Source organism: Diplotaxodon limnothrissa, linkage group LG6 (genome assembly GCF_057381915.1).
Source record: "Diplotaxodon limnothrissa isolate DT_005_m linkage group LG6, D_limnothrissa_male_GT1.1, whole genome shotgun sequence".
NCBI lineage: Eukaryota > Metazoa > Chordata > Actinopteri > Cichliformes > Cichlidae > Diplotaxodon > Diplotaxodon limnothrissa.
In genome coordinates this window covers 35078324-35106081 of record NC_140601.1, presented here as the reverse complement: position 1 = coordinate 35106081, position 27758 = coordinate 35078324, and the positions used below count along the sequence as shown (strand labels likewise).

Sequence of the window (27758 nt, the reverse complement as noted above, 5' to 3'; positions counted from 1 at the left end):
ATATTTTTTTGACTGCTTATCCAACTACAGTTACAAGGTTACTGGAGCCTGCCATATCAGACATTATGTACATCCTGGACACGTCTCCATTCAAACTCAAACTTAGGGATAGAAATGTAAATTTACCAAAGATGGAAATTGAAGCACCATGACGAAAACCACACAAGCTCAGAAAGAACATGCAAACAGAGAAAGGCAGGTTCAAACTGCTCTGTTGGGTTAAATACTTATGTTAAAAGTAATTTGTGTGCAAACTCCTTGCTTCATAACCATAGCCTTTATTAAATCCTCATTTTAATACAAACTTATACGGGATGAATGTCTAAATGAAGAAAACACATACATATATATATATATATATATATATATATATATATATATATATATATATATATATATATATATATATATATATATATATATATATACATTAAAAGTAACATTTCCTTTCTTGATTGAACAGTACAAATGCAGATGACTGGAAATATAAACCCTGGTTTTAAAAAAAAAAAGAAAAGAAAAAAAAAAGAAGTCACTTTTCCAGTTGACTAAAATTAGCCTTAATGTGCCTTCAATGAGACGTTAAATGTTTCATGTATGAATAGCAAAGCTGAATAATGTCAAAACTGCGGTGATATGAAAATTCTATACAAATAGTGTTAAAAGTTATGATGTTTTTTCACTGTAAAGCTGGTGAAGGTGATAATTCATTAAAGTGACTTTAAAATGTGAGGTGTGATGTTGCCCGTCTCACGTGTAATCTCTATGAAGCTTAACATTCAGTTCATGTTTTTGGTACCTGCTTTCTCTGGGTCTCTCAACATAATGGAAGCCTAGCATTGTCCATCAAATTTCTGCATTTTTAAGGGGGTAGGCACATACTACAAACATTCAACAAATCAATTTTAAAAATGATTGTATACAAAACAAATCTGCTGCATTCCCTACTAACATTTCAGAGGTCCATTTCTCACACATTACAACAAAATGGTAAGAAGGTAATTATCTACTGCTAATTTAAGACTAGATTTAAACAACCGTAGCATCTGCAAGATAAATACCATTTGTGCAAAAGAGGAACTGTTCTCATGAAGATTTGTTAATGCACTAACACTTCCCTATCACTAGTGAGACTTACATAGCAACAAAAACAGACAAAAGGCAGCATGGTTTTGAACTGCTGAAAAAGCACTTTAGAAACATGAGTCTAACAGGACCAGGACATCCCCCAAAGTCTTGTTCTGACATCCCTGTACAATATCAGCTTACATAAACACATACTTTGGGTAAATCCACATCATACTTGTCCAAAAATGTTTCTGCTGTGTGTTGTTTTATTACATAGTTCACTACCTGCAGAGAACAAATAGCTTTGCAGAATTGTTGCAAGCACCTGGCAAAGAGAGCTACATTCATCCTAGGCAGTGAACGTCCTGTTCTGACAGCACAACTTCAGCCATCATATGTATCAGTAGCTTTTGTTGTACGAGAAGGGCAAATGAAGGACTCTGTGTGCGTAGTCTGAAGTCCCAATTGCCACAGGATATTAAAGGGCCTTACAGACCAAATATAACCCAAAATACACAGGTTAAGGCCACTGTTCCACACAGGAGCGTGCTTTTTCAACCTCTGGATCTCAGACAATTTTTAGCAGAGATCCTACTTGCTGCTCCCTCACTTCTCACTTGTTTTATCTAAGATGCACACATTCATAAAAAAGACTTAGAAAGCAAACACTTCCTGAAGTACAAAAACAGTGTAGTGCTCTCCTTCCCTCATGACAAAGGTGTGTTAACTTTGCTTCAGCCCTGTGGCTCAGTGCTGGTGCTGTGTGCTGGTCCTTCCTGCTCATTGATGGTGTGGAGGAGGAGGCACAAAGGAGGGTTTAGGGAGCCACTACTTATCTGGTGAGCAGGCTGGGGACTTCCTGTTGGCCCACATCCAGGCCGCCTATCAACTTCCCCAAGAGCCTGCTCCTCCTCCACACAGAAGGAGGCCTGATGGCTGCAGCTGTCACAGAATTCGCCTGCTTCCTCCTCTTCCTCGTCAGCTTTCTCATGCCCCAGAAGGCTCTCTAGCTCCCTTAACTCCTTGCTTTCCTGGCCTGTACTTCCAGCTCCACTACAACCACTGCTCCCACGTGTGCCACACACACACACCTCAATCCCAGAATCACCTGTAATTCGCCGCCTCCTTCCACTGGGGAGTCGCTCTTTGTCCTCAACACTACCATCTGACAGGCTGAGATCCTTCAGCAGGGGGTTCTTGCAGGAGTCATCCCCACTTTCGCTTAGTTTTTCCTGGTTGGCGAGTCCCTCTCTGCTAAGCCCTTCTGAGAGCAGTATCACGCCTGAATTTTGTGCCGTTTGCACGGACTTGGTGTCAGGCTTTGGCCTCAAGTCTAAGGTGGGAGGTTGTGGTTCCTCTATGGTGGGCCTACAACACAGGCTATCAGAGACTGGGGGAACTGGGGAAGGCTGAATGGCTGTACAGTGTCCTTGCTGCTGCTCAGGAGCCAGTGGACTAGAAGCCACTGAGGATGGGCCAGTCTGTAAGGCACTGTAGGGAGGGGGAGGAGTTGGCGGCCGGTTGACCACCTCTTCATATTCAGGTAGGAGGTAGTTTGGCAGAAACCCTATAGGAAAAGAAAAAAAAAATGCTTTAAAAAGGCTATAAAAGCACATGAATAAATACATGCCATGCACACCACTGATTATACACACAGGTTTCTGACCTGCCAAAAGAAAAAAAAAAAGACACTTTGACCTCACTGAACTCCCCAGACCAGAATTCAGACAGTTCCAAAACAAAGCAATAGGGTAAAAATGTGACAACAAAAGCTTATTTGTGGGTCAAGTGTGTGCTGAGGGCCATTGTAATCTCACGTTACAACAGTGGCAAGGTACCAAGACAACAATGTTGGTCATTTCCTGTAAACAGGGAAGGTTCTGGCAACACCACAACATGTGGAACCATAGAAAGAGTTCCCTGTAAACTGCATCTGTGACAGGTTCCACTGTGTAGTAGGTGCAAAGCCATTTTTTTAAACAAGTTTAAGAATAGTATGTGCAATTTTTTTCAGTAAAAGCAGCTGCAGCTATCAGTTATTTTATTAATCGAGTAACCTATTCATTCATTAATCATGTAATCAGATAAGAAATTTGTTTTTCTTATTAATGAGCAATAATAAATACTCAAAAGTTGCAGTTGATCTGCATATTTCCAATAAACTTCTGTTGAGTTACAGCTGATTTTTCTATGTATAAAACAAACTTCGGTGGAGGGAGTTACAAAGTTTGCTTCTTATCACCTTGGGAGTTTGTTGATCAGGTGCTTTGATGAAGAACCCGAGATTTTTACCCAGTAAACAGCGCTGCTGTTATGGATATTAGAAACACATTTTCTTTCACTCAACCTGAGCTCACCGTCTTAATAGCGGCTCCACCTGTTTGCTTTGTATCAACTCCACGTTAAACTGTGCCAGTGTCATCATCTCTGCTGCCGTTGTGTTATCATTGTGTGTGGGCTTAATGTTGTCAAACTTTTCATTGCTCCCAAATATGTTTGTATTGCTGGTCTGTTTTAGTCGCAAATGTGACTCGCGTTTCCATTGCGACAGTGGCATGCTACAGATCTGTGTGTTAAACGAAACACTTAAGCAAAGAATTTGTGTCGAGAAATATTTATCGAATCACTCGGTTAATTGTTGCAGCTCTAGTTTTGGAACAAATGATAAATACTGTACTAACTGTACTGTATTGATGTGTACTCATGTTCCATTTAATAACCATCACTATTAAGAATAAAAATCTCAAATGCATTTCTTACTGTAATTCTAGAGCTGATACCAGTTGACTTAATTCCATGTTCACCGATTTCTCAAAACTTTGGATTGTTGACCAAATAATAGGAAACTGAGCCTGTTTTAAACTCTTGTGAGCAGTCTTAAACCAGTTCACAATTTTTGGATTGATCCTAAAGGATTAATAAAGTAACAGTAATTACTTTACAGTGGGGCAAAAAAGTATTTAGTCAGCCACCGATTGTGCAAGTTCCCCCACTTAAAATGATGACAGAGGTCAGTAATTTGCACCAGAGGTACACTTCAACTGTGAGAGACAGAATGTGAAAAAAAAAAAAATCCATGAATCCACATGGTAGGATTTGTAAAGAATTTATTCGTAAATTAGGGTGGAAAATAAGTATTTGGTCAATAACAAAAATACAACTCAATACTTTGTAACATAACCTTTGTTGGCAATAACAGAGGTCAAACGTTTACTATAGGTCTTTACCAGGTTTGCACACACAGTAGCTGGTATTTTGGCCCATTCCTCCATGCAGATCTTCTCGAGAGCAGTGATGTTTTGGGGCTGTCGCCGAGCGACACGGACTTTCAACTCCCGCCTCAGATTTTCTATGGGGTTGAGGTCTGGAGACTGGCTAGGCCACTCCAGGACTTTCAAATGCTTCTTACGGAGCCACTCCTTTGTTGCCCAGGCGGTGTGTTTTGGATCATTGTCATGTTGGAAGACCCAGCCTCGTTTCATCTTCAAAGTTCTCAATGATGGAAGGAGGTTTTGGCTCAAAATCTCACGATACATGGCCCCATTCATTCTGTCCTTAACACGGATCAGTCGTCCTGTCCCCTTGGCAGAAAAACAGCCCCATAGCATGATGTTTCCACCCCCATGCTTCACAGTAGGTATGGTGTTCTTGGGATGCAACTCAGTATTCTTCTTCCTCCAAACACGACGAGTTGAGTTTATACCAAAAAGTTCTACTTTGGTTTCATCTGACCACATGACATTCTCCCAATCCTCTGCTGTATCATCCATGTGCTCTCTGGCAAACTTCAGACGGGCCTGGACATGCACTGGCTTCAGCAGCGGAACACGTCTGGCACTGCGGGATTTGATTCCCTGCCGTTGTAGTGTGTTACTGATGGTGACCTTTGTTACTTTGGTCCCAGCTCTCTGCAGGTCATTCACCAGGTCCCCCCGTGTGGTTCTGGGATCTTTGCTCACCGTTCTCATGATCATTTTGACCCCACGGGATGAGATCTTGCGTGGAGCCCCAGATCGAGGGAGATTATCAGTGGTCTTGTATGTCTTCCATTTTCTGATGATTGCTCCCACAGTTGATTTTTTCACACCAAGCTGCTTGCCTATTGTAGATTCACTCTTCCCAGTCTGGTGCAGGTCTACAATACTTTTCCTGGTGTCCTTCGAAAGCTCTTTGGTCTTGGCCATGGCGGAGTTTGGAGTCTGACTGTTTGAGGCTGTGGACAGGTGTCTTTTATACAGATGATGAGTTCAAACAGGTGCCATTCATACAGGTAACGAGTGGGGGACAGAAAAGCTTCTTACAGAAGACGTTACAGGTCTGTGAGAGCCAGAGATTTTCCTTGTTTGAGGTGACCAAATACTTATTTTCCACCCTAATTTACGAATAAATTCTTTACAAATCCTACCATGTAAATTCATGGATTTTTTTTTTCCACATTCTGTCTCTCACAGTTGAAGTGTACCTCTGGTGCAAATTACTGACCTCTGTCATCATTTTAAGTGGGGGAACTTGCACAATCGGTGGCTGACTAAATACTTTTTTGCCCCACTGTATTTTAGGCTTTTTGCTTTAAATACAACAAAGACACATTATCATCTCCTTAAAGAGAGCTCAAAAACACTGCAGAGTTCATTTGTTATGTTCACCACTATAACCAACTCTAGTTCACTTGAAACTGTTCATGCAAACCAATGAAATGATGAAACCTTAAATACATAATTGCTCAGTTACGATTAAAAAAAAAAAAAGCTTAATAAATAGTAAAAATATCAACATCAGATTTTGTTGTTTTGTTTCTCTTGCTGTTGTTGTTGTTGTTTTTTTTTTTAAGATTTATATAATGTGGGTGTATGTGGTGGCAGAGCTTACTGAAGTAAAAGGGCACAGAGGGGTAGTTGTGTGCTTCACGGTAAGCAATGAGGTTGATCTCGTGCTGCCGTTGTTGCTGCTGTAGTCTGTGTTTGGTGCGGCGATGATGACATACACAGCAGCAGCTTAAAATGAAGATGATTGCCCACACCAACCAAAACCCTAAAATCAGAGGAAGAGCAATTTAGTTTAGTTAATACATGTGAAAACAATGTGACTTTTTTAATATTAAGCAAAACAACATAGTTCAAAGTGGGCAAAAATGTGCTCTCCATTATCCATGTGGTGATGTAACAAGTGCCTGCTGCTAACACAAACATAACATTGCAGATCAAACAGTTCAACACAGTGAAACATCTACACGCTTATACTATGCTATAAACAACTATGTATGCATTGCATTATAAGCTTTACACCATGAAAATCCATTTAAACATCAGAGTTCCTTCTTATCAGTACAACAGAGTACTGACAGATTTTCATTCTTTTTCACTTTGGCACCAGAGCTGTATGACGTCAGCACCCCAATTTCTACATAGTTTTGAAGGCATACCATATAGACGTCTTTCAGGCTACTTAGCCTGAAATATTCTGTTTTGACCTCATAGTATAATGAGTGCTAATAACTGGATCCATTTCAAAATGTGGAGGTTTGCAGGACATCAACATAAAAAATTATAAAAGAAAGCTGACTTGGATTAGGTGTGGGTGATATATCACATATACTTCACGTATGAAAAGTTTTTACATGTACGATGGTTAAAATGGCTCTATCATAGCCACTGAGTATAAATTGCCATGGCAATATTAAGCTGTCTGCATGTAACTCACTGTGAACACACACCCCCTACCCAATGCTGCAAATGGATCACTAATCCAATTCCAACTGGAAATTTTTTACCTGGCACCCTGTGCTGAGCATGCGTGTTTAGATTCTACCAGATGGGGGGAAAAAAACAAAGACAAAAAAAAACAAATATGGCGACAGCAGGCGTTTCAGACAAGTGAAGGAATTAGGCTACGTTCACACTGCAGGCGAAAGCGCATCAAATCCGATTTTTTGACCCTATGCGACCCATATCCGATCATGCTATGACAGTGTGAACGGCGCAAATCCGATATTTTCAAATCCGATCTGGGTCACTTTCGTATGTGGTACTGAATCCGATACATATCCGATGTTTTAGAAAGCGACTGCTGTTTGAACGGTCAAGTCGCATTAAATCCGCCTTTTACGTCACCGACACAAGACTGAAGCCAATTATCAGCGCCAGAGAAGCGCCCGAGAAGACATCGCGAACGCTTCCTGGCCATCCAGTGTGGATGTCAGTGAAACTGTTGGGAAGACAACGTAAACATTTTATTTGTACTGTATAATCTGCAGATTCTGACAGAAATCTACAGCTATCCTTTGAAGCACCGCTCCTCTCTTAAACGGCAATAAGGATAATTATTAGGTTATTTACATTATTATGTAAATAACAAAATAACTTAAAGCAAAAATTGGGAAACGTGAAGACCGAAGTCTTTATATTAAGGGCCATCAGTCAAACAATACTGTTGCTCTGGGTCTAAACAGAGCGCGTTGTGTGTGACGTCTTCTTTTGCGCATGCGGGCCGCTTTGAGCGTTCACACTAGAGAGCGTTTGCTGTCGCATTTTATTTGTAGTGTGAACGAGCAGACAAAAAAAAATCGGATTTGATCAAAAAATCGGAATTGAGCATTAAGACCTGCAGTGTGAACGTAGCCCAAGACTGTAACTGCAGAGGAGTCAGATTAACTAGTTCCAAAGAGAAACAGCACTGGATCAATAATCTGGCAGTGGTTTGGACTTCACAAAGAGGACGTCGAAAAAAGGCAGTAATTGCAAAACATGCCATAAAATCCATTGCCACAAAAGGGTGTAGTGCTAGGGCTGGGCGATATGACCCAAAATTCATCTCGATATTTTTTAGCTGGATGGCGATATAAGATATATATCTCGATATTTTTTTTAAAGCCATAAAGTAAGAACAAAAAGAGAGTTCTTAGTCAATAGGGGTGGGGGAAAAAAATCGATACTGTGTAGTATCGTGATATTTTGTTTGCTAATAATGTATCGATACAGGGACAGCAGAAATCGATATTTTGTTACTAAAAAGGTTTTTGTGCTCAGAGCATGTTGATCCTTTTTCTGAGCAAGAATCCTGACATTCCTTCACTGTCCAAATGTGTTTAACTTTTTTTTTGGCAGCAATAAACATGACAGTTTACTTATTTTAATTTAAGACATGTTTTATTTTAATTAAGTTTAAAACTTTTTTATTTAATGTAAATTTATATTTTGTTTTAATTTACTTTCAAATTCTTCAGTTGCTGAGTGGGCTGCATAGTTTTCATAAATTGCTTAGTTCAGAATAGCTATAATTGTACCAGATGGTTGCATTCAGTTAAGTTGGACTAGACTGTAATACAAACCGTTTAGTTTGTCAACAATAAAACTGACTGAAATGAGAGAAAGACTGAGTGCGAGACTTTGATATTAGATAAAATGAATATTGATAAAGTTTACCTTCATGTACAGAATCTGAATATTGCAATATATATATATATATATATATATATATATATATATATATATATATATATATATATATTTTTTTTTTTTTTTAAATCGCAATAATATCGTATCGTGCGTTAAGTATTGTGATAATATTGTATCGTGGGATGTATGGTGATTCCCACCTCTATTAGTCAAAGCTGTGTCCCAGATGTCACACAGGCACTTTTATTAAGCCTATTCATTACAGCATAGATGTACATGATAGAAACTACTCAAAAATAAATTATGAGCATTTATTAAATAATAATGCTCCATAAATAAAAGAAAACTGTGTTGTTTTTGTGCATAACAAAGAGCTCACAATTGTGCAGTCAAAATGTAAACTAAAAGACGCCGAGCATAATAACAGACAGATTTCACAGCTGCTCTGTTCCCAACTTCTACTGCGTGACTGACAGCCTGGAGTTTGAAATCCGCTTCGTAACCGTGTCTCTTAACAGGTGCCATTTATGGTCCTTATACACACACAATACGGTAATATTATGTTGAAGCACAGTACGTATCACTCCGCGAGGCTCCTCGGTAGCTGTAATGCTCCGACAATCCATCAAGCGGTGCAGCTCCGTAGCTTACCAAAGTCATACTCAAACATTTTTGACAGATTGCTGAGCGCCGTGTACCACATAAAATCGGTTCGCGGTCATCAAGCACAACCAGAATTCATACATAAGGCGCGCTGTCAACTTTTGAGAGAATGAAAGGATTTTAGGCTGTGCAGCCCCTCTGGGCTGCATGGCGTTGGCGTGGTTAGCTCGTTAACACGTTGACGCCGTCCAGCTCCACGCACGGGGCGATGTGCAGTAACTCGTTAACGGAGATTTGCCGTGTCCATCTTGTCGCTGCCTGCAGGTGAAGTGATGGGGGAGGAGGGGGAGTTGTGTTCAGTGAAGGAGAGGCGAGGTCGAGTAACGTTGCGTAAAGACAAAAGTGAACGAAAGACAGGCAAACTTGTGGCTTCAAAAAAAGATTTCAATTAGTATACCGGTACAATTTTAAGCACTATATAGTTGAAAATAACATTTGTTTTTGGAGGTTACTTAAACATATCGTGATATAGCCAAAAAAATATTGTGATATTAGATTTTCCTCATATCACCCAGCCCTGCTAATACAGTCTTGAATGCAACGTGAGACATTTTCTTTTATTCAGGGCACTGAAGAATCTTAGTTCATTACATCAATATTTTTTGGCAAGCTGCATTTTACTCCCCATCATGTCCTCAGTGAATAATTAATGCTGTAATATAATTCCCTCTATTTTTACAGGGAGCCCACACCAATTGCTATACCTCACTTTTGCCCTTGAGGCAACCTTTTTGTAACTGCGGCTAGGCAAGACTTCAAATTTACCAAACATAAATGCACTAAGGCAGATAATGCAACTCTGCATTAGTAGTCACCATTTCCAGCAGGGCATATACAGACAAGTGACAAATTAAGGGAAAAAACATTGATGCAGTAGCTCTGCAATGGTTTAGAAGATGATTTTGCTTATATGGTTTGGGACCCAGATGAACACCTATGGAAAAATGTTGTCCTTTGAGCTGTTCCTCCAACTTCTTTAAAACACCCAATACATTCAACAGATATGCAGAATCAATGGTAAAGTACCTGACTAAAACACTAGAGTATTAGGTTATTTCAACAGTGCCAGCTGATAAGCAACAAGAACAGTTTCACCATTACATAATTTGTAGATTTATGAGAGCTGATAAGCCATTTTTATTACCCAGCTGAGTGCATGCCATGGTTAAAAAAAGGTTTGAGTACCTATTAAGAATCTTTATGTGAAGAAAACAACAACAATTTAATTTAAACATTAGTATTCCCCAGTGTAACACTGTACAGGAAATTCTCAATAAAGCACAAGCTTCACTATGTTTTTAATGGTGATATTCTTGTATCTGCTACTTATCTTAACAGCAGTCCCTGCCATGATATCACAATGTTGATTACATTGCACTCAGAGAGTTCCTGCAAATCTGTGACCTCTGACTACAGAGAGCTAAGACTAAAACTACACAGGTGCGCCTAAAATATAATAGAATTGAGATGATGAATGCTGAATATGCATTTAGACATAGTAATAATAAACAAGTTAAACTGCTAATGAAACAAGGCAGCCCCTATAGATTTTATAACTGGACTCACTCATTATGCCAGCGTTGCACCCTTTCATCCTTGTCTGTCCTCTTGCCCTTTATTTCTATTAAGCACTTTTTCCAGCATCCCAAATTTTCCCCTTATAAATACTTTAACCTGGTGAACATGATCTGCTCCATCTGACCATGAGCGTTTGCTCACTGTTGCTGGCAGTCTTAGTTTAAGAACAAAATGTAAATTTAATTCTGAGGATGACACTCCACTTCGAGACATCTAATCTTGTTTTGTAAGGTTGCTTAAACTACAATTTTTTTTGTTTTACAAAAAAGCATCACAATTTATGTGTCCCAGTCTTGTTTCGGTACTAAGTGTATTTATCCCATTACTCTTTCAGTCCTTATTACAATGCATCAGCTTAATATTACAATGATTGATTTTGTCATACCTTATCTTTTAGTGCCTGTCACAGAGTGAAAGGTTTAAGAATTAGGATCAAACACACAAGAAGAAAATTAGACTTACACCAAAGCTCATAGTAGTAACTGCAGCACTGAGATTCCCCACAGCAATGTCCAGACTCACAGATGTAGCTCTGGTTGTTAACACCTTCACAGTGCAGCAGGCTCTACAAAACAAGTAAAGAAATGCAGTCACTTGTTAGTAGCTACGTCCAATAACAAAGACAAAATAAAAATTATCTGAGCCTATAACACGACAAAAAAGTCTACAAAATGAAACTGGTTTGAACAACATGGTCGTCACTGCCACCGACAGGAGTATTATGTTCTTTAAGTTCTCCATACTTATGGATATAAATACAATTTTAGTCAGCTTACTAAAGCATACACCTTATCTGGGGTTTTGTTAATCTTTCTGAACATTTGGTTGACATAGGTTAATTATCCCCATATTTGTGACACAAAGAAAAAAGAAATATCAAAATCAATTACTTATTTTCACTTGCCAACAGAACAATGACATGTACATCTACTTTAAATCTGATATCAGCCAATATTATCTTCTTAGAGTAAAGTGGTGATACAGAATCCTGATACTTTAATATGAGAAAGAATTCAGAAGATTTAAAACAAACAAACAAACAAAATACAAACAACAAACAAATCAAAACACACACACACACACACACACACACACACCCACCCCTAACCTTGATTTGTCATTGTGAATATTAATAATAACACTGCAGATAATGTCGAAGCCATACATTTATACTTGTTCTGAACTGAACATGTCGTAATCACTTATGCTTGGAAACTACTAGAATTTCACTAATGTTTAAGACACATATCAAGTGTAAATGTATGAATCACAGCCAGCACAAAAACCACCCAGTATGCTTCCCAGAACAGTGAAAAAGAAAAGAAATTTAAATTCAAACTTCAGCTAAGGCCAAATGAGAATGAGGAAAATGTCAAAAATAAATAGGGCACTTGTCTCCACTTCAAGCACGTGGTTGCTTGTTTTAACAGTCAATATAGCAAACTAGCAGCGTGGTCAACAGTTAACTTTACAAAACATGTTAGTGAGCTGACTGCTACCAAACCTGTAAAAACTTCCATTGTGAAATAAACAGAGAAGACAGGTCGCTATAGAAAAAAAAAAAAGGAGAGAGCATTGTAATCAAAAACCTTGAGACAGCTTTACAAACTTTTCCAAGTAGATCAGTTATTCTAGATTAGCTTAATGATTAGCTAACCAAAGTTCTATAACTGGATTTTCTATCTCTCTGTAGATTACCAGTGCAGGTCCCCGACTGAGAGGCATGATGATCATGGGTCCACAAATCCTAGACAGGTTTCCTCTACCACATGGGTCATTAAAGTCAAACAGCTCTCAAGCATACTCTCACCCTCTCACACAGCCTTCCTCTCCGTCTTTGTAGACCATACACACACACCCCTCCCACACTCCCTCGGCCCACTCCAATCCAGGCCCAAACAGTGGACAAGGATTGCTTTACGGAAATTTCCAAGCAGCAGTGGAGAGCGAGCTGCTAGCTGAGACACTGCATGAAAATAAGTTGTGCAGAGTGGTGAGAAGTGTGTTAAGTATGAGGGAGGGAGAGAACGAAAGAAAATCAAAGAAACTCCAGACACACAAAAATGATTTGTCACACAAGAAACACCAGATCAGCACAAAACAAACTAGGGCTGAACGATATATCGCATTTGCGATAATATCGCGACATGATCAAGTGCAATTTTCTAACCGCAAAGGCTGCGATTATACTCTGGACATGTCCAAATTCATGGGCTGCATCCTCCTGAGGCCGCATTTGTAGACCGATTACGTCACAGCGACGCGCCGAAGGCTGTCCAAATTACTACCATATCCCAGAATTCATAGCGCGGCCCAGCCAAACTCCAGTTTCCAGCAATGGCGGCCGCTACTAAGTTTTAAAATTACTCATACTAATCTTTCTGGGTCACAAAATAAACTTTTAACATATTTTCAGGCGAGAAAGTAGTTGTGTAAACATCAAATATCTGCTCGGTTTATCAAGATATCCCATATTTGCAAAAGTGCTTCGACGTTTTCAGAGGCGTCTGCTACCCACCAGCTCGACAGCTAGCCGGGAGCTCGAGGGTTACTGATGCGGCCGAGAACGGCACAACTCCCGGCACATCATTTTCAGATCACCGCGGAGTTTCGCTGCTCGGGTTAAACGTAATATATAAGTCACTTAGACAACCTAAAAATGTTATTGTTGGGCTTTTTTCAGTGTTTTGTTTGTTCGTGAGTAAATCGGTTTGGCTGAGATTAAAGTTATTAGATTAGATAAAATAAAACTATTAATCCCCCGGGTGGGTTCCTCCTTGGTTTTCACACAGCTGACTAAACGTCAAACAGAAAACTTATTAAACAGAAGTATGAGACAGTCGAGAATTTACACCAGTGTCTGGTTATATTTTAGATAGCAAGAAGCAGACGGCCGAGTTTATTAACCTCCACCGAGACAGCGGTGACGCTAATCAGAAGGCTAGACCGTCCAATTTCACGCCTTTAAATTTTAAAGGCGTGTTTGTGTGTGTGTTTATACAATTGCTATTATCTTTGCACTTTATGTGTAATGTTACTGACTGCAGAGATCAGTAAGATGTGTGTATTTTTTATTTATTAGTTTTATTTATTTAATATTATTTTTTAATTGAATGACTGTCTAGTAGTTCACAGATGTCGAAAAACTGAGTGTGGTAAAGCCACTGATTTTTTTTATGTATATTTCTGCAATCTGCACATTGTACTGACTTTCATTTTAATGTTTACACCAGGGTTCCTTGTCAGCACTTTATGCTCAGATGTTTGTAAGCTAAAAATAAACTATTGTGTATGTTCAAATATACTGTTGTGATTGAAGAAGTTAAATAAAAATGTCAGTCATCAATTCATGCATCACCTCATGTCATCATAACAGAGGTCTGTCTTCCAGGAAAGAACAGTTTAAAATTAATGTAATATAGTATTGGCCATACTATATGATGTATTGCTTGTCTTTGTTTAATAATACAGAAGACAAAGACCTTAAAAAATAATCGCATATCGCATCGCAATCGCAATATTGGGGCAAAAAATCACAATTAGATTATTTTCCATAATCGTTCAGCCCTAAAACAAACTGCTGACATAAAATTATAGCCCCGATTTCAAATCTGATGGACTGTCAGCCGTTTCGGCTTCATCAACATGACATTTTTTTAAATTCAGTTCCACAGCTTTAATTCTCTGTAATAATTACTGGATGTTCTGCTCCTTAAGTTTGTTTTTTGATAACATCAGCTGTTTTCACTGACTCACAAGCCAATCTCAACCATATGCTGTGCTCCTTTGGGGTTGGGCTTTTTATTGCAATTCAGTAGAGATAACCATCTAGTTTGTTTGGGTCTTCAGCACTGAGTGTTCAGTCATCAGTGCTGCATGCAAAGAATGGGGTAATGAATGGGGAGGGGGCTTCAAGATTTTACAAAACAGTTTAACAGGAAAAAGTACTATAGTTAAGTCTTTAACATGAACATGCATGAACTAATCTGTTTTGCCGAAAAAAGATCAGGTGATTACCACTAACTAGACCTAAAAAAAAAAACCACACATCTGAGAGCACTCCCAGTTCTTACTTTTTAGTCACCCTAAGAGACTGTGAGCGAGCAAAGAATCTGGACTAGTGAGATTCCCCTGTCTCTAATCCAAGCAATCAACAGAGACAATCCACCTCTCTTATGCCACACTTGCAGATTAAAGGCAGATTTGGTTACTGTCTCTGAGATTACTGTTGCATCAGAAAATAAATTAAGCTTATTAATGAGAACTTGCTGAAATGACCAGTTCAAACATCTGCTGGTGACAATCAGACACTGTTACTGGAGATACAAGGCAGCAGTTCTTTCTTAAGTCTTGACTGCACAATCAGAGTTGATCCACTTAGCTCAGGCCTGTAGAACTTGGCAAGTCAGACAATGCATGCAAGGACCTCGCTGCCCTTTTATTAATCTGTCCTACAACAAAGAAAGGCACCCTTTCATAGTCATGAAGGTTATGCATAACAAAAAACTCCTGCAGCAACCGTAAATGCTATGAATGCACCCGAGAAAGGTGCGGCAGCTTAGGAGGAGAGTATAGTAAACCAGAGTTGCTGAATTTTATCTCCAAGTTAACAAACAGTATGTTCACAGCAGCTAAAGCTTTGCCTCAAGAGAAAACATTTATACAACAGTTTTGGCTGTTTAAGAGGTTGTTAATTTCTAAAATTACAAACTGGATTATCTATGATTGGCTTTACATCTGATGTCTTCCAATATAGCGTAAGCTACACTTTGCAACATTACCATGTCAGAAACTTCTCCTTTTATACAGTGCAGAGGTATTACTGATGCTAATTCTTTCTGAAGAGTCCCATGGCTAGGGAAGACCTTTTAAGCTTTTGAGGCTGATGTTTTTTTTTTGTTTTTAAAACCTGATGACCGTGTTTCCACTGTTAGGAAATTATTTTACTGAAAAAAGGGAAGGCAAAACAAACATTTCAGGGTGCTTATGTGTGTGAAGAAAGCAAGAGATGGACGGGGACAAGGATCCTAGTCTCAAAGGCTGCCCTTACTTTACCCTATGATTGAGAGGGACTGCAGGATTTAGGGCCAGTTTGAAAAGGCTTTAAGTCAAAATAGCAGTGAAAAGCCAAACCATGTGCCTTTTTAGCCTTTTGTTTCTCCTACTCCTTTAAACGGTTAAGTAAAGAAACAAAGAATCGCAGACTTTTAGCAGTGATGAATACCAACCTACCACCCATTAAAACATCAGAGTGACAGCTCATGCAGGTCAAGCTTAAAGTTTTAGCTTTGTCTTTCACTACCCTGGGAAGTCTTTTTTTCGCTTTTTTTTTTTTGTAATTTTAATGTGTGAATGGACCTTTTTTCAAACTTACATTGTATAATGAAGAGAATAACTCTTATTATGAACCGCTGCCAAATGGTAATCAACATAATCACTTATTATAATAACATGAAACCGATACAATATACCTGAAATCACTATATTAAGTTTTGGAGGTGTGAAAGCACATGGCACATATAGTCGGGATCTTGTGCTGCATCTATTGCATCTACTAAGTTTATACTTCTGTTGTCAGCAAATTACCTGCACACACGTGCACTGATAACATAAAGACATAAAGCATGTGACATTACATTGATAATAGTAGTCATCTGTAATTACTTTACTCCCAAAGTGCTGAACTTACTCATAATCTATTACACTACACATGTCAAAACTTGTGAAGAATTTAACCTAAATTAAGTATTAAAGCCAGTAGGATAATAATTTTCCCTTTCTTCTTTTTTCTTGCCAGTACTGAGTACAAAAAAAACCCTCCCTGGAAGTGTTACTGGACATAAGCAACGAGTTAACGATTCTGGTCACACAGGAATGCCCATTAAATTCAAATTTCACATTTAGTGCTCACATTATGTTGTCACATTGCTCCTGATTAATAAAACTTTGCTAGGCTCTAGCCAGCCTTTCTGTGATTGGTTGTTGAGTTGTTAGTTGGGTGAAGACTGTTTGTAACACTGTTAAATTTCAATGAAAATAAAAAACAAATATTTCCTTCATCAGCTTTTCTTGTAAGTACACAAGTGAACTGTAGCTTTCACTTGGTGAGACTTCTCACTGTGTGAAGCAAATCCAGTTGACTCCTACCTGACAGCAGCTCAAATCACTCACAAGGTAATGGGAAAAAGAATTACAGCAGACCATTGTTCCTTCAGATATTTTTTTTGAATAATCAACAACATACAAGTCCAACAGAGCACCAACATTAGCTGGCACTTTCAAACCAGTCAAGCCTGCTGTCAAAAACAGACTTCTGAAACAGAGTATACGTTTCCAAAACAATTTCACTTACTTCCAAGATGCACAAAAACAAAAATCTGAAGAAGTTAGAGCTCCAGCACCACTTGTACTCTACAGAACAATTTCATATCTGACGAACATGTTTTTGGCTGGTGGCCTTAATCCCCACAGGGCTTAACTGCTTTGAAAACTAGTCTGTCAAACAGAGCAAGTTTCATATAAAGCTGAATACTCAATTGGGACAAATACATTCATGTTTACTTTCTGAAAAGACTTATTAATAACTGACATTGTCCTGAAAAACAAAACAAAACATACCAATAAGCTAATTTTTACAGTGACAGTTGCAGTATGTTGCTCTGGTGAAACGGGCTAGAGCAGTACAGGATATATCAAAGACAATATAACAATACATTTGCATACATTTTGCATGTGTATACCACCATGGTAGGGCTGTTCGATATAACGATATATATTGGATAACGATATAAAAACGTCTATCGTTTCATTTTACGCTATCGTTTGTTTCGTGGTGTCGCAAAATAAACTGTTTACGGCAATATTTTGTCATCGTTTTGATGGTCACTGTAGTGGCTATATTAATTTCTTAAAGTTCTCTCTTTCTTTTATATTTAATATAACCACACTACAGACGGACAAGCGCCTGTTTTTATGCTTTGTGGTTAGCAACAACGACGGTAACACCATCGCGTGTCCGCTTGTTTATGTTCCACATAAACCTTTCACAATAAAGCTCAAGATCCCGTTGAGACTTTTCAAAATAAACTGAATCACGTGAAAGAGCAGATTATTTATGAATGAGAAGTAAAAAAGAGCCGCCAGGTGCTAAAAAATAAACCTTAGACTCAAACGTTAGAACAGGCTTTTCCCCGCAGCACGCCGTGTAATAAATACTCACAAAGAAAACAGCGGCTGTTACAACTTATGTCTAAAAATGTATCGTTTCATGCATCGTAGGGCTGCTCGATTATGGCAAAAATGATAATCACGATTATTTTCACTGAAATTGAGATCACGATTATTTGACGATATTTATTTAACCCTTTAAGACCTACTATAGAACCAAGTCCACCAGAGCTTATATTATTTTTTTACATGCTGTAGTGCCATTTGTGGGAGCATTTCAAGTTGCTATACATCAATACAACTGTTATAGCCCATATTTTAATAATATGTATGCATTAAGTCCATAGTAATTACATAAATTGCAAAAAAGTGCAATAAACTACAAAAAAAATTGAAAATCGCTTTTGTTTTGTTTACATATATTTCTACTTGGAGAAATTTAAGAGGTTTATCCCTCAAAACTTTAAATACAATAAAGTTGCAAAAAATAGTTTCCCACCACAGGAAATTTATTTTGAGTGTCTTCATAGTTTTATTTTGGAGATACAGCAATTTTTATATACTGCAGGAAAAACAAAAAACAATCCTATGATGCAAATTTGCAAAGAAAACAGCAGGTGCATCATTTCACTGTGGGAAGTGTTACGAACAGCTGATAGGAACGGCAAAGCGTGTTTCTGGAATATTATGTTTTTGTTCCTGCAAGCGCTTTTTATGCAATTTTTGCAAAGCTATATGTGGAACGAAACCGTGACCGAGGACAAGCTGATGGCATAAGATGTAAGTACAACTCCTCCGGTTTCATATGCAAAACAAATTATTGCGCTATAGCTTACACGGTCCAGGTTCTACAGGAATTTAACAATAGTTACGCAAAACGGAGCATGCAGCTCTGACCGGCTTTAAAGGGTTAACAATGACTTTTAAAAAATAATATAAAATAGTGTGCAACACCACTGAAGTTTTTTTTTTTTTAAACTCTCTTTTCAACCAACGGCAGTCACTCTCCAAATAACTTCTGCTTAGCTTTCCGAGCTTCCCTCGGGTCCTCTTAATCAGCGGTCTCCAACCTTTTTTGCGCCACGGACCGGTTTATGCCCGACAATATTTTCACGGACCGGCCTTTAAGGTGTCGCGGATAAATGAGGGAGGGGCTAATAATCGGCTCAGTCATTTTTAATGATCGTTGAAAGCCCAGATCGTAATCGTGATTAAAATTCGATTAATTGAGCAGCCCTAATGCATCGGTTAAAACACTCGACTCCAGCTACATGACACGCAGCTGGAAACACTTCCCGCAAGACGAGCTGCCCGAGATTCACAGAATTTACAGAAAATGTTACATTTGTGTGATTTATATCGTTATCAGGACGATAGAATTCTTATAACGGGATATGAGATTTTGGTCATATCGCACAGCCCTACACCATGGTATATTTTAAATAAAACAACTAAAGTGGGGATACTTTAAATATTTAATTAACTGTTTGGAAAATACATTTTTATAAATACTCCCCCCATTTTTAGACTTAAGTAATGAAACAAAGTAACAACTTTAAATACTTGAGTAAAAGTACTTGTTGCTTGTCTGTGTCTCTCTCTGCCTATTTTTTTTTTTTTTTTAATTCTGTAACTAAAAGCACATTAAAGAATTTCCCATTTTTCTCTCTTAGGGAACTTCTGGGTTGCTTTTGCATTATGTTTTAGATGACTGACCTTTTGGATCACTTTTAAAGCATTTAACTGAATCTGAGCTGAGAATATAGTGTTGTAAACTTCCGAATTCATCATGATACGTCTATCAGCAGTGATATCATTAATAAAAACTAGTAACCCAGCTCCACTTGCAGGCATACATGCTGACAGTGGCCTCCACACCGTTTGACAGATAATATTGTAAGTTTCAGATAATGAACCTCTTTCACCACGTCTGCCTTCCCATTATTGTGGTAGAAGTTAATCTTGGTTTAATCTTTCCAGTGTTTTTTCTATTCTTTTTTCATTACTGGACAGGTGCTTGTCAAACCAAATCTGGCCATCATGTTCTGGATTGTAGACTTTGACAATAATACACCTTCCTCCATGTCTAGATGTTTTTAACGGCATATCCTGGCCAGCACAAAGAGTACTACAATCACCCGCTTTAGTCATTTTCTGTGGTCTTTCATTTCTTCTGGGGTTGCTGAGCTGGCTGGTGCATTCCTTCTTCTTAAGAATGAACTGTTGATTTGGCCACTCCTTCAGTTTTTGCTGTCTCTAGAATAGTTTTATTTTGATTTTACAGCCCAATGATGTCCTCCTACACTTGTATCAAGATCTCTTTGGACTTTGTTTGAAAGTTGCAGCGAACAGCTACCAAATGCAGTTCAGTTCAAGCTCGTGAAGATGCATTTCTGGTGTGTCCATGACACTATGCAATGCATTATAGACCTCAGCTTTGGCGTCCCAACACACCAAGGGTTCTCTTTACGTTTTTATCTTACCACTGAAAAGTCATATGTTCAAGGCCAATTTTGTTTCTAAATATGTTGTGTGTCACAGAAAATACAACAATATGGTTTAATACAGCATGCCTCCAGAAGTGGGGGGAAAGTACCATTAATGTAATCTAGAACAAGGACTAATACATTTAAAACATCACCCCTGACCCCCTTTAGAGTAATAAGCCTTCTTATTGAGGATATACAGTTCATGTATGTTCATGTAATTAAAAAAAAAAAAAAATCACTGCCGATTTTATACTGTATGTGTTAAAACTGTACATCACTGTTTACGTAAAAACGAAGAAACTTAAGAATCCAGTTCTGTTCTGTTCACGAAGCTACTCCCAATGTTTTACATTCATTTTTGTAAAAGGAAAACATCAAGGCCCAAAGACTGAAATAATGGGAGCAGACTACCACGAAGCCAAGACAGTGATAATAATATATAGCTCTTCGACACAAATTAATTACAGAGTGAAGTTCACACGAGCTATTTTTATGTTGCTGGTAACTACACCGCTCTTGATCCAAGTCAGACGATTTTGTTCTGTTTACTGCTATGGCAGCAGTCAGGCATGAAGAACTGCTTTTGCTAATCGTGCTACTCACTTCTGGCTAAAATGTCAACCGCCTATCATAAAGAAAACAGACCAAGGCCCTGACTCACTGATCTTTGTGTTTTTTACTTCAACGGTGCGTTAGCTGCCGAAGCTAGCAGCCGAAGTTAGCTAGCAAACAGGCAGCTAACGTATTTCCTGACAACACGGTAAGAGTTGCAGCAGGCAAATATCAACGACAGCAGATTTATAAAAATGTATCAAAGACTAGGCGAGCTTGTTATAAAGCAGAATAAAATTCCCTATTCGGATAGTCGTCTACCTTAGCCCGGTATCTATCTAGCTAGCTATCTGAGAAAGCCTTGTTTTTGAGTGAGCAACCTTACCGTGTCGGCTGCTGCGGACTCGGTGGGGGTGACAGAGCCAACAGCGTGCAAAAACAATCCCATTTTAAGACCCGAACATTCGCCTCTCATTCCTCCAAAGGGGGCTCTGACTACAACAGAAACATAGGCATGCAAAACACTTGTTTTCATAAACTGTGTTCGACTATCTTTAAGTATTTCTCGGCCCGTATCGCGTTGCGAGGCCGCTGTAAGCACCGCCTCCTTTGCGTACTGGGCATTACAAAAAAACGATGCTAACGCAACTGGTTGCTGTCGGTGCCACTGACTGATACAGCTGTTATACAAGCCGTTCCCTAGCTCAGGCACTCTGCTTCGGTCACCTGGGTGTGGCGTGGTCACCTCTATAAGTTGCATGTGCGCAACGTGATGGGCGTTCGGTGCCGTGGATCATAACTGGTTTTGCGGATTGACCAGCGATTGGACAGTCCCAGCCAGATGGGAAGAGTCTGGCCAATCACTAATCGGTGCGTCTCCCGTGCATGGGGTTGTTATGATCCTGGGTTAACGTCTCAGTTTCGTGGGAACATACCTTCGGAACAGCCAAGTTCTTCTCAACAGCAAAATAAAAACGTCTGTGTTTTTGTTAGTCGTTTCCTTTATTTGGCCTTTTTGAAGTGATAAAAGTGATGGGAGAGAGGTTCTACGTTGTAACAAAGTTCAAAAACTCTACAACACTTAACTAGTGAATACTCTAACCAGGACTTCTTAGTTCTAAAATAAATAAATATATATGTTAAAGAAAGAAAGACAGACAAACAAGTCATGTAATCTTTTATTACATTCTGTTATCATCTGTAATATTTTTAAAAAAAAAATACTTAAAACATTCAACATCCTCCTGACATGAACTGAAGGTCACTTCACTCACTTAGTGACACTTATCCCACATTTCTTTTCTGAATTTACAAGCCTCTAAAACCTCTTCTGCCAGTATTAGATCACCGTTGTTGTTTAAATTTCACACTTTTAAGTTACCACTGCTACCTCACACCAAAAACATTCCTGGTTCAAACAAGAATATTCAATTTTGTGCAGTAGCCACAGACATTTTGGAACTAAACACAGGCAACAAACAAGCTTTAGCTTTTTATAAGGTTGGACTACCACCATTCTTTAATTTGCAAAATATGAATTAGCATTCAAGTCAAATAGGGCTCTTGTATAATCTAAGGACCTGTAAAATATACTTAAAATTGTTTGAGTCCAATAATCATTATTCCTTATCATCATAATTATTTTTCTATAAAACCATAAGCTAATCGTCAAATCATCACCAGTCCCTTTCATGGGGATCTCTGTAGGGTATGCCCAAAAGGCTAAAAACATCTTTCTCTGTCAGTGTGGGAAGTGGAGTGCCACCATGCACCTTCACACTTCCTTGACGTACCACATCTTTGTTCAGGGAGTGCTCTGATAGGCTCATTCTTTTTGTCTTTGCCAAGGCTCTCATTGAACGGTTAAAGTGTGCCGAACCAGTGAAATACATCAGAGCACAAGCAAACTCATTGTAGGGCACTATGATGATATCCAGCCTGCGATGGCGTTGGTCATGCCCCAGCAAACGGCACACACCCATGTATTTCTTCTGCTCACCGTTCTCCTCGTGGCTCACCAGGTCATCAGTTAAAAACCCTTAAAGTAAACAGGTCAGAAATAAAGAGATTTTTATTAAAAAAAATAAAATAAAATACATGCTTAAGTTTTTCCCATCAACAAAAATGATGCTTACCACTGTCACGGAGTGTCTGTAAGACTTTAGTAAAAATGCCCCTGTGGGACCTGCCATCAGGGTGAGATATAAGTACATCAACATCTCCACATGTGGCTTTTCCCCGACGATAGGAGCCACATGCTATTGCCACTAGGCCAGGGTCGATGGCTTGTGCAGCATCCCTCACCTGCACATGCATGGAAAAGACCGTTAATAAAGCACAAACGCTGTTACCTGCAAAAACATTCCACTTCTTATTGGCATGCTGATATTTTTGTGTGTTGTTTTTTTCACATTTGCTTGTTTTTGTATGTTTACTGGCAAAAAAAGAAAGTTTTTACCTGTTCCCAGCCAAATACTGGGAGGTAGCCTTGCTAAGGCATCGCATATAATTTTGACAAGCTCAAGGGAGCACACATGCTTTAGCCATCTATCTAATATGCACGCTCTATCTGGCAGCTTTGTAGGAAAAAGAAAATCTAAGTAATACAATATGAAAACAACTAGCGTTGTACTTAACGCTCTGGAGCGAACAGGTATCTGGCTAACTTAAGATGCAGCAAGTTTAAGGATTTACTTTTCCCCTTTGGGATGCTCTACTTCGTGAAAAGGCAGTCTGGTTTTTCCATCATCAAGCAGTCAAGGAAAGCTGACACAAGCTTTTTCCTTCTTCAGACCCTCTTTCTACATTTCTGATGGTTAAAGAAGCAAATCTTATTCAGATATCTCAACTCTGTTTAAACTTGACTAAACATATTAGAGTGGTGAAAGAAATAAAGATATTTCAGTCATCATCACTAAATTATACATGCTCTTAATGTGACAGATGAAGATGCATTACCACTTTTTCTATGGCTCCTGCTTCTTCTCTGGGCATTCGGTCTAGAAAGTCATTGTAGTGCTTGAGTCCTATTTTCTGAGTGTTTGTCAGGTGGGCTTTTGTATGGATATCCTCCAAAGTACGAAATCCCTGAAAGGCAAAATGACATTTTTAAGAAAAAAAAACTGTTATGTTGGCATTTGCTTACTGATTTTTTAAAATTCTAATTATTAATAAAATTAGAATAAACTAGAATAAAATTAAAGACATTCACAGCCAAGAATGAAAGTGGCTTGAGATTCAGTGTTTCCTGGAACCTTGTTCCGGTAAAATTGATTCATGAGTCATTAAATCTGATATTATTTTGAAGCCTGGCACACCTTCCAGCTGAAGTCATGGAAGCAGATAAACAATCACATGGTCTCACCTGGATACAACTGTTTTTTCCCCCTCAGTCAGATCAAAATGCTGTAGTTTAGTAAACTACAGCATTTCTTAGTAACTAATTTCAACCCACTGTACTGTTACATCAGAGTTTAGGATGAACCCACTTGAATTCCTAGTCACAGCTGTACCTTTAATAAATATCGTATGGAGGAGTAAAATGATACGGATTTCATTTGACTGAAGCTGCTAATTATACAGAGTCCAGAGTATAGCCAGGGAGAATTTTTAAAAGAGCTTTGGCGTAGTAAAACTGACATCTCATAAGTGAGTAATTTTACAGTTTAGAAAACCCAATAATGGTATAACAATACATATTGTAGCTCACATTTTCACCAGAATTTGTTATTTTATTAACAGATTTATGAGAAAATGCAATGACTGTGTTGTTGAAAAATAAATTCCAAAGCTCTTTGTAGACAAACTGTCTAATGGCAACACTGTTTTTACATTATCTTAAATCTTCTGTAGTTCTGCACTGCAATCAGTCAATATGTGCAGCAATACCAGTGCGGCAGAAATTTTACCACCATATCAGTCAGGTTGTTTCATTTTTCAGGCTATAGCCCAAAATTTCAATCTTAAACGCCTTTCTGTTACCTTATATTTCATGAAATAGAAGTCAATATCATATCACTGTGTTGTAAAACATATTGTAAGACAGAAAAGACACAGACAACATAATTCACTAACAACTTTTTGTGCGGGGTACAATCTTTGTACTTCAGTCTCCTATACTAATATGTGAGTTTTCACCTGTTGGTACCACAGTTGTGCAGTTTTAGTTCCAGCACCCCAGATGTTCATGAAAAGCTCCAGCACTGGCACAGCCTCACCGATGTGATCAAGCTTCCGCAAATGACCGCTCTCCATAATCTCTTCAATTTTGTCAGCCATGCGTTTTCCTATTCCTGGGATCTGACAAGCTTCCTGAGACCAATGGGAAAAAATGTAATTAAAAAAAAACAAAAAACAAAAAAAAAAAAAGCTAGACAGTCCTTGTATTATCACAGAAGATAAAACTTACAGTACACAATGACATATGCAGGTAATCAGCAATCTAAACATTGCATTTAAAGTATCTGGGTAAGGCTACCTGATATGATGTAACGGGTTTATGGTAGCTTTTCAGTGCGTTGACAGCCTTGGAGTAGCCCAGCGCCCTCCACTTGTCCCCCTGATGCGTGTAGGCCTTGGCCAGCAATTCAAGTTTGTCTGTGATGTGCTTGTTGAAGTTATTACTTTTGGACTGAGAGGACTGGGCACAGACCCACTTCCCCGATACTGGCTTCTGAGCAGCAGTATCTGGACCAAGGGAGAGGCTGGGGCCAGGAGTCTCCTCTTTGGGGTGCTGGCCAGTGATGAGAGCTTCCAGATCACTCTGAGAGACGCCGTCTTCTTCTCCTCCTTCTTCCTCTTTGCTGTCTGGGACTGTCTGAGGGCAGGATGTAATGTAAAATAACTGTTTCTGTTTCTTGCGTTTGGGGTCTAAACTTTTTCCCCTGACTGCTCCAAATGATTACTAACTGAAAGACTGAAATGCACCAAGAAGCTGCAAAACAATGTTTTCAACATGATCTGGAAGTTTACCATTTCTGTGTTCTCCTCTTGATCAGTCACTGGCTCGATCAGAGTTTCTGCATCAGGTTTGATATTTAGTGACTCTTTTTTAATTTCTTCGTGCTTTGTTTCAGAGTCACTAAGTGGATAGAACATAAAATGTCATTACAATACAAAGCTTAAAACATATATTACTGTCAACGAGGTAAATGTAAAGTACAAATAAGCTGATACACATTTTCTAATGTTTGTGAGAATATCTTGGGATATTCATGCAGCAGGAGTACAATTTTACCTTTAACTTTCAAAGAAAGCATTTTTAGATCACAAACCTCTTGGGTGAAAGAAGGCTGTAGCTGGCTATATCTAGCAGCTGTTTCTCACTAATGCACAAGCTCAGCCAGGTACATTTTACCAGTTGGACTCCAGAGGGCATACAATTTACTTTCAGCAGGCGCAGAGCCCTTTCGCTGTCCACATTGTCGTCCACAACAACATGAGTGACACCGGGACACAGTGAACTCTCTGTTCGTCCCCCATTCTGCTGAATTTGTCTTTGGAAAATCTGGCATCTGGCATTTCCTATTCCAGCAGGCAGAAGGTACACCGTCACTCCATTAAAAGTGTTTCCTGAGGCAGAAAATGTTAAAACAATCCCAGTAAACAAATATTTTGCATTCTGGCACAGTATTCATTTCTCTCTTAATGTAATGCAGCCTTATTTATATTTTTTCTATGTTGTGCTCCATTTAAAAAAAAAATAAAAAAATCACTCTTTCTGTAATGTGGACGCATGCGTGCAAACACTGTAACCACCTGTGACATCACAGTCATCTGCTGTCTTCTTCAGTGGGGGTGCATCCTTCCCCTGTAGCACTTTTGCCCTTTTGACTTTAGAAAAAGCTTTCATGATACCATGACGAGGCTCCATCTTTTCTGGTGATAGGAGGAGCAAGTGGCCTGTGACGTAAGAGAGAATTATAACACTGCAGTCTAAAGCTGGGAAACAAACACATATTTGGAAAAAAAGTAAAGTAAAATAATTTTAACAGTGATTCAGTCCAGTTTGCTGACATGAGAAAATGGACTTAATTTAGTGTGTGGAAATGTCAAGTAATTTATTGTTCCCTTAACATGTCCTTTAGTGGAATGTATAACCCATCTAAAAATGTTGCAATTATGAGAGACATTTAAGTAATTTTCTAATATTTTGAATTTAACAGCAATTTTAGAGCAATTAGTTTGATGGTACACATTTCACAAAGCCTGCTGTCTGAGTTATCAGTACTGGCATTTATAAAAGCCAATAAATGATCATTTCAGAAGAAGACACTTTAAAAGCACCCTTCACTCATGAGTGATGATAGTGTGTCGTTTGTTCTCCAGAGGACACTGCAACTTCCTCGTTGACAGCACACTTGTTTGGAATCCCACAAACAACAACCCTTTAGAGTCAGGCAGAGTGTATACTGCACATAAATACACAAAAATGTTAGGGAAATCTATTCAGATTTTCATGTGTCTGAAAGAAAACAAATATTGCTTCATATAACAGGATGCAGAAATTTTAAATCTTATTCTGGTCAGAACTTTTTGTTAAAGAGATCTTAATGATGCATTGGTGTGTGAGACACATTTAAAGGGTTAAGCTCAAGGGTTTGGTAGGATGAACTTTCAGCTATGTAGCAGTTTAATAGCATTATAATCTCACATAGATTTTGTACAGTACAATGCTTCACTCTGAAATGCAAAGTAGCATATAATACTCCAGTGAGAAGACATCTGTCCCCCATTACTTTGTCGCGTTACACTACTGCTATTTGACTGGTGTGTCAATTTTCTTAACCCCTACTACGAAAATAAATTTTTCTTACAGTTACTGCTTTAAAACTACTCTCTGTACAAT

The 27758-nt window shown here is 38.6% G+C and overlaps 2 protein-coding genes across 2 annotated transcripts in view; both read right to left on the bottom strand.

Annotated features, from left to right (window-relative positions):
- Positions 1-498: 498 nt before the first annotated feature.
- On the bottom strand, positions 499-21689 carry wbp1lb (WW domain binding protein 1-like b). Its single transcript, XM_085355120.1, has 4 exons — positions 21297-21689; positions 11166-11268; positions 5938-6099; positions 499-2635 (listed from the first exon to the last, which is right to left on the bottom strand). The coding sequence occupies exons 1-4, from the start codon at positions 21669-21671 to the stop codon at positions 1803-1805; spliced, it is 1473 nt and encodes a 490-aa protein (XP_085211246.1). The 5' UTR covers positions 21672-21689; the 3' UTR covers positions 499-1802.
- Positions 21690-22154: 465 nt separating this feature from the next.
- poll (polymerase (DNA directed), lambda) overlaps positions 22155-27758 on the bottom strand; it is a 5850-nt gene continuing 246 nt past the window's right edge. Inside the window, exons 2-9 of the mRNA XM_085355117.1 lie at positions 26669-26812; positions 26185-26482; positions 25883-25991; positions 25389-25727; positions 25049-25222; positions 23870-23998; positions 23047-23215; positions 22155-22949 (exon numbers count right to left, since the gene is read on the bottom strand). Coding sequence (XP_085211243.1) covers positions 22588-22949; positions 23047-23215; positions 23870-23998; positions 25049-25222; positions 25389-25727; positions 25883-25991; positions 26185-26482; positions 26669-26783 — 1695 coding nt within the window. The 5' untranslated portion in view covers positions 26784-26812 and the 3' untranslated portion in view covers positions 22155-22587. The remainder of the gene's footprint in view (positions 22950-23046; positions 23216-23869; positions 23999-25048; positions 25223-25388; positions 25728-25882; positions 25992-26184; positions 26483-26668; positions 26813-27758) is intronic.

What these genes read in the sequence shown, in the direction of transcription:
- wbp1lb (XM_085355120.1), bottom strand. Translation starts at nt 21,671, where the DNA reads ATGCAACTTATAGAGGTGACCACGCCACACCCAGGTGACCGAAGCAGA. An exon ending in TTACTACTATGAGCTTTGGT is followed by an intron (nt 6,100 to 11,165) that starts GTAAGTCTAATT and finishes CTCTGATTTTAG; the next exon opens with GGTTTTGGTTGGTGTGGGCA. An exon ending in CTCTGTGCCCTTTTACTTCA is followed by an intron (nt 2,636 to 5,937) that starts GTAAGCTCTGCC and finishes CTTTTCCTATAG; the next exon opens with GGTTTCTGCCAAACTACCTC.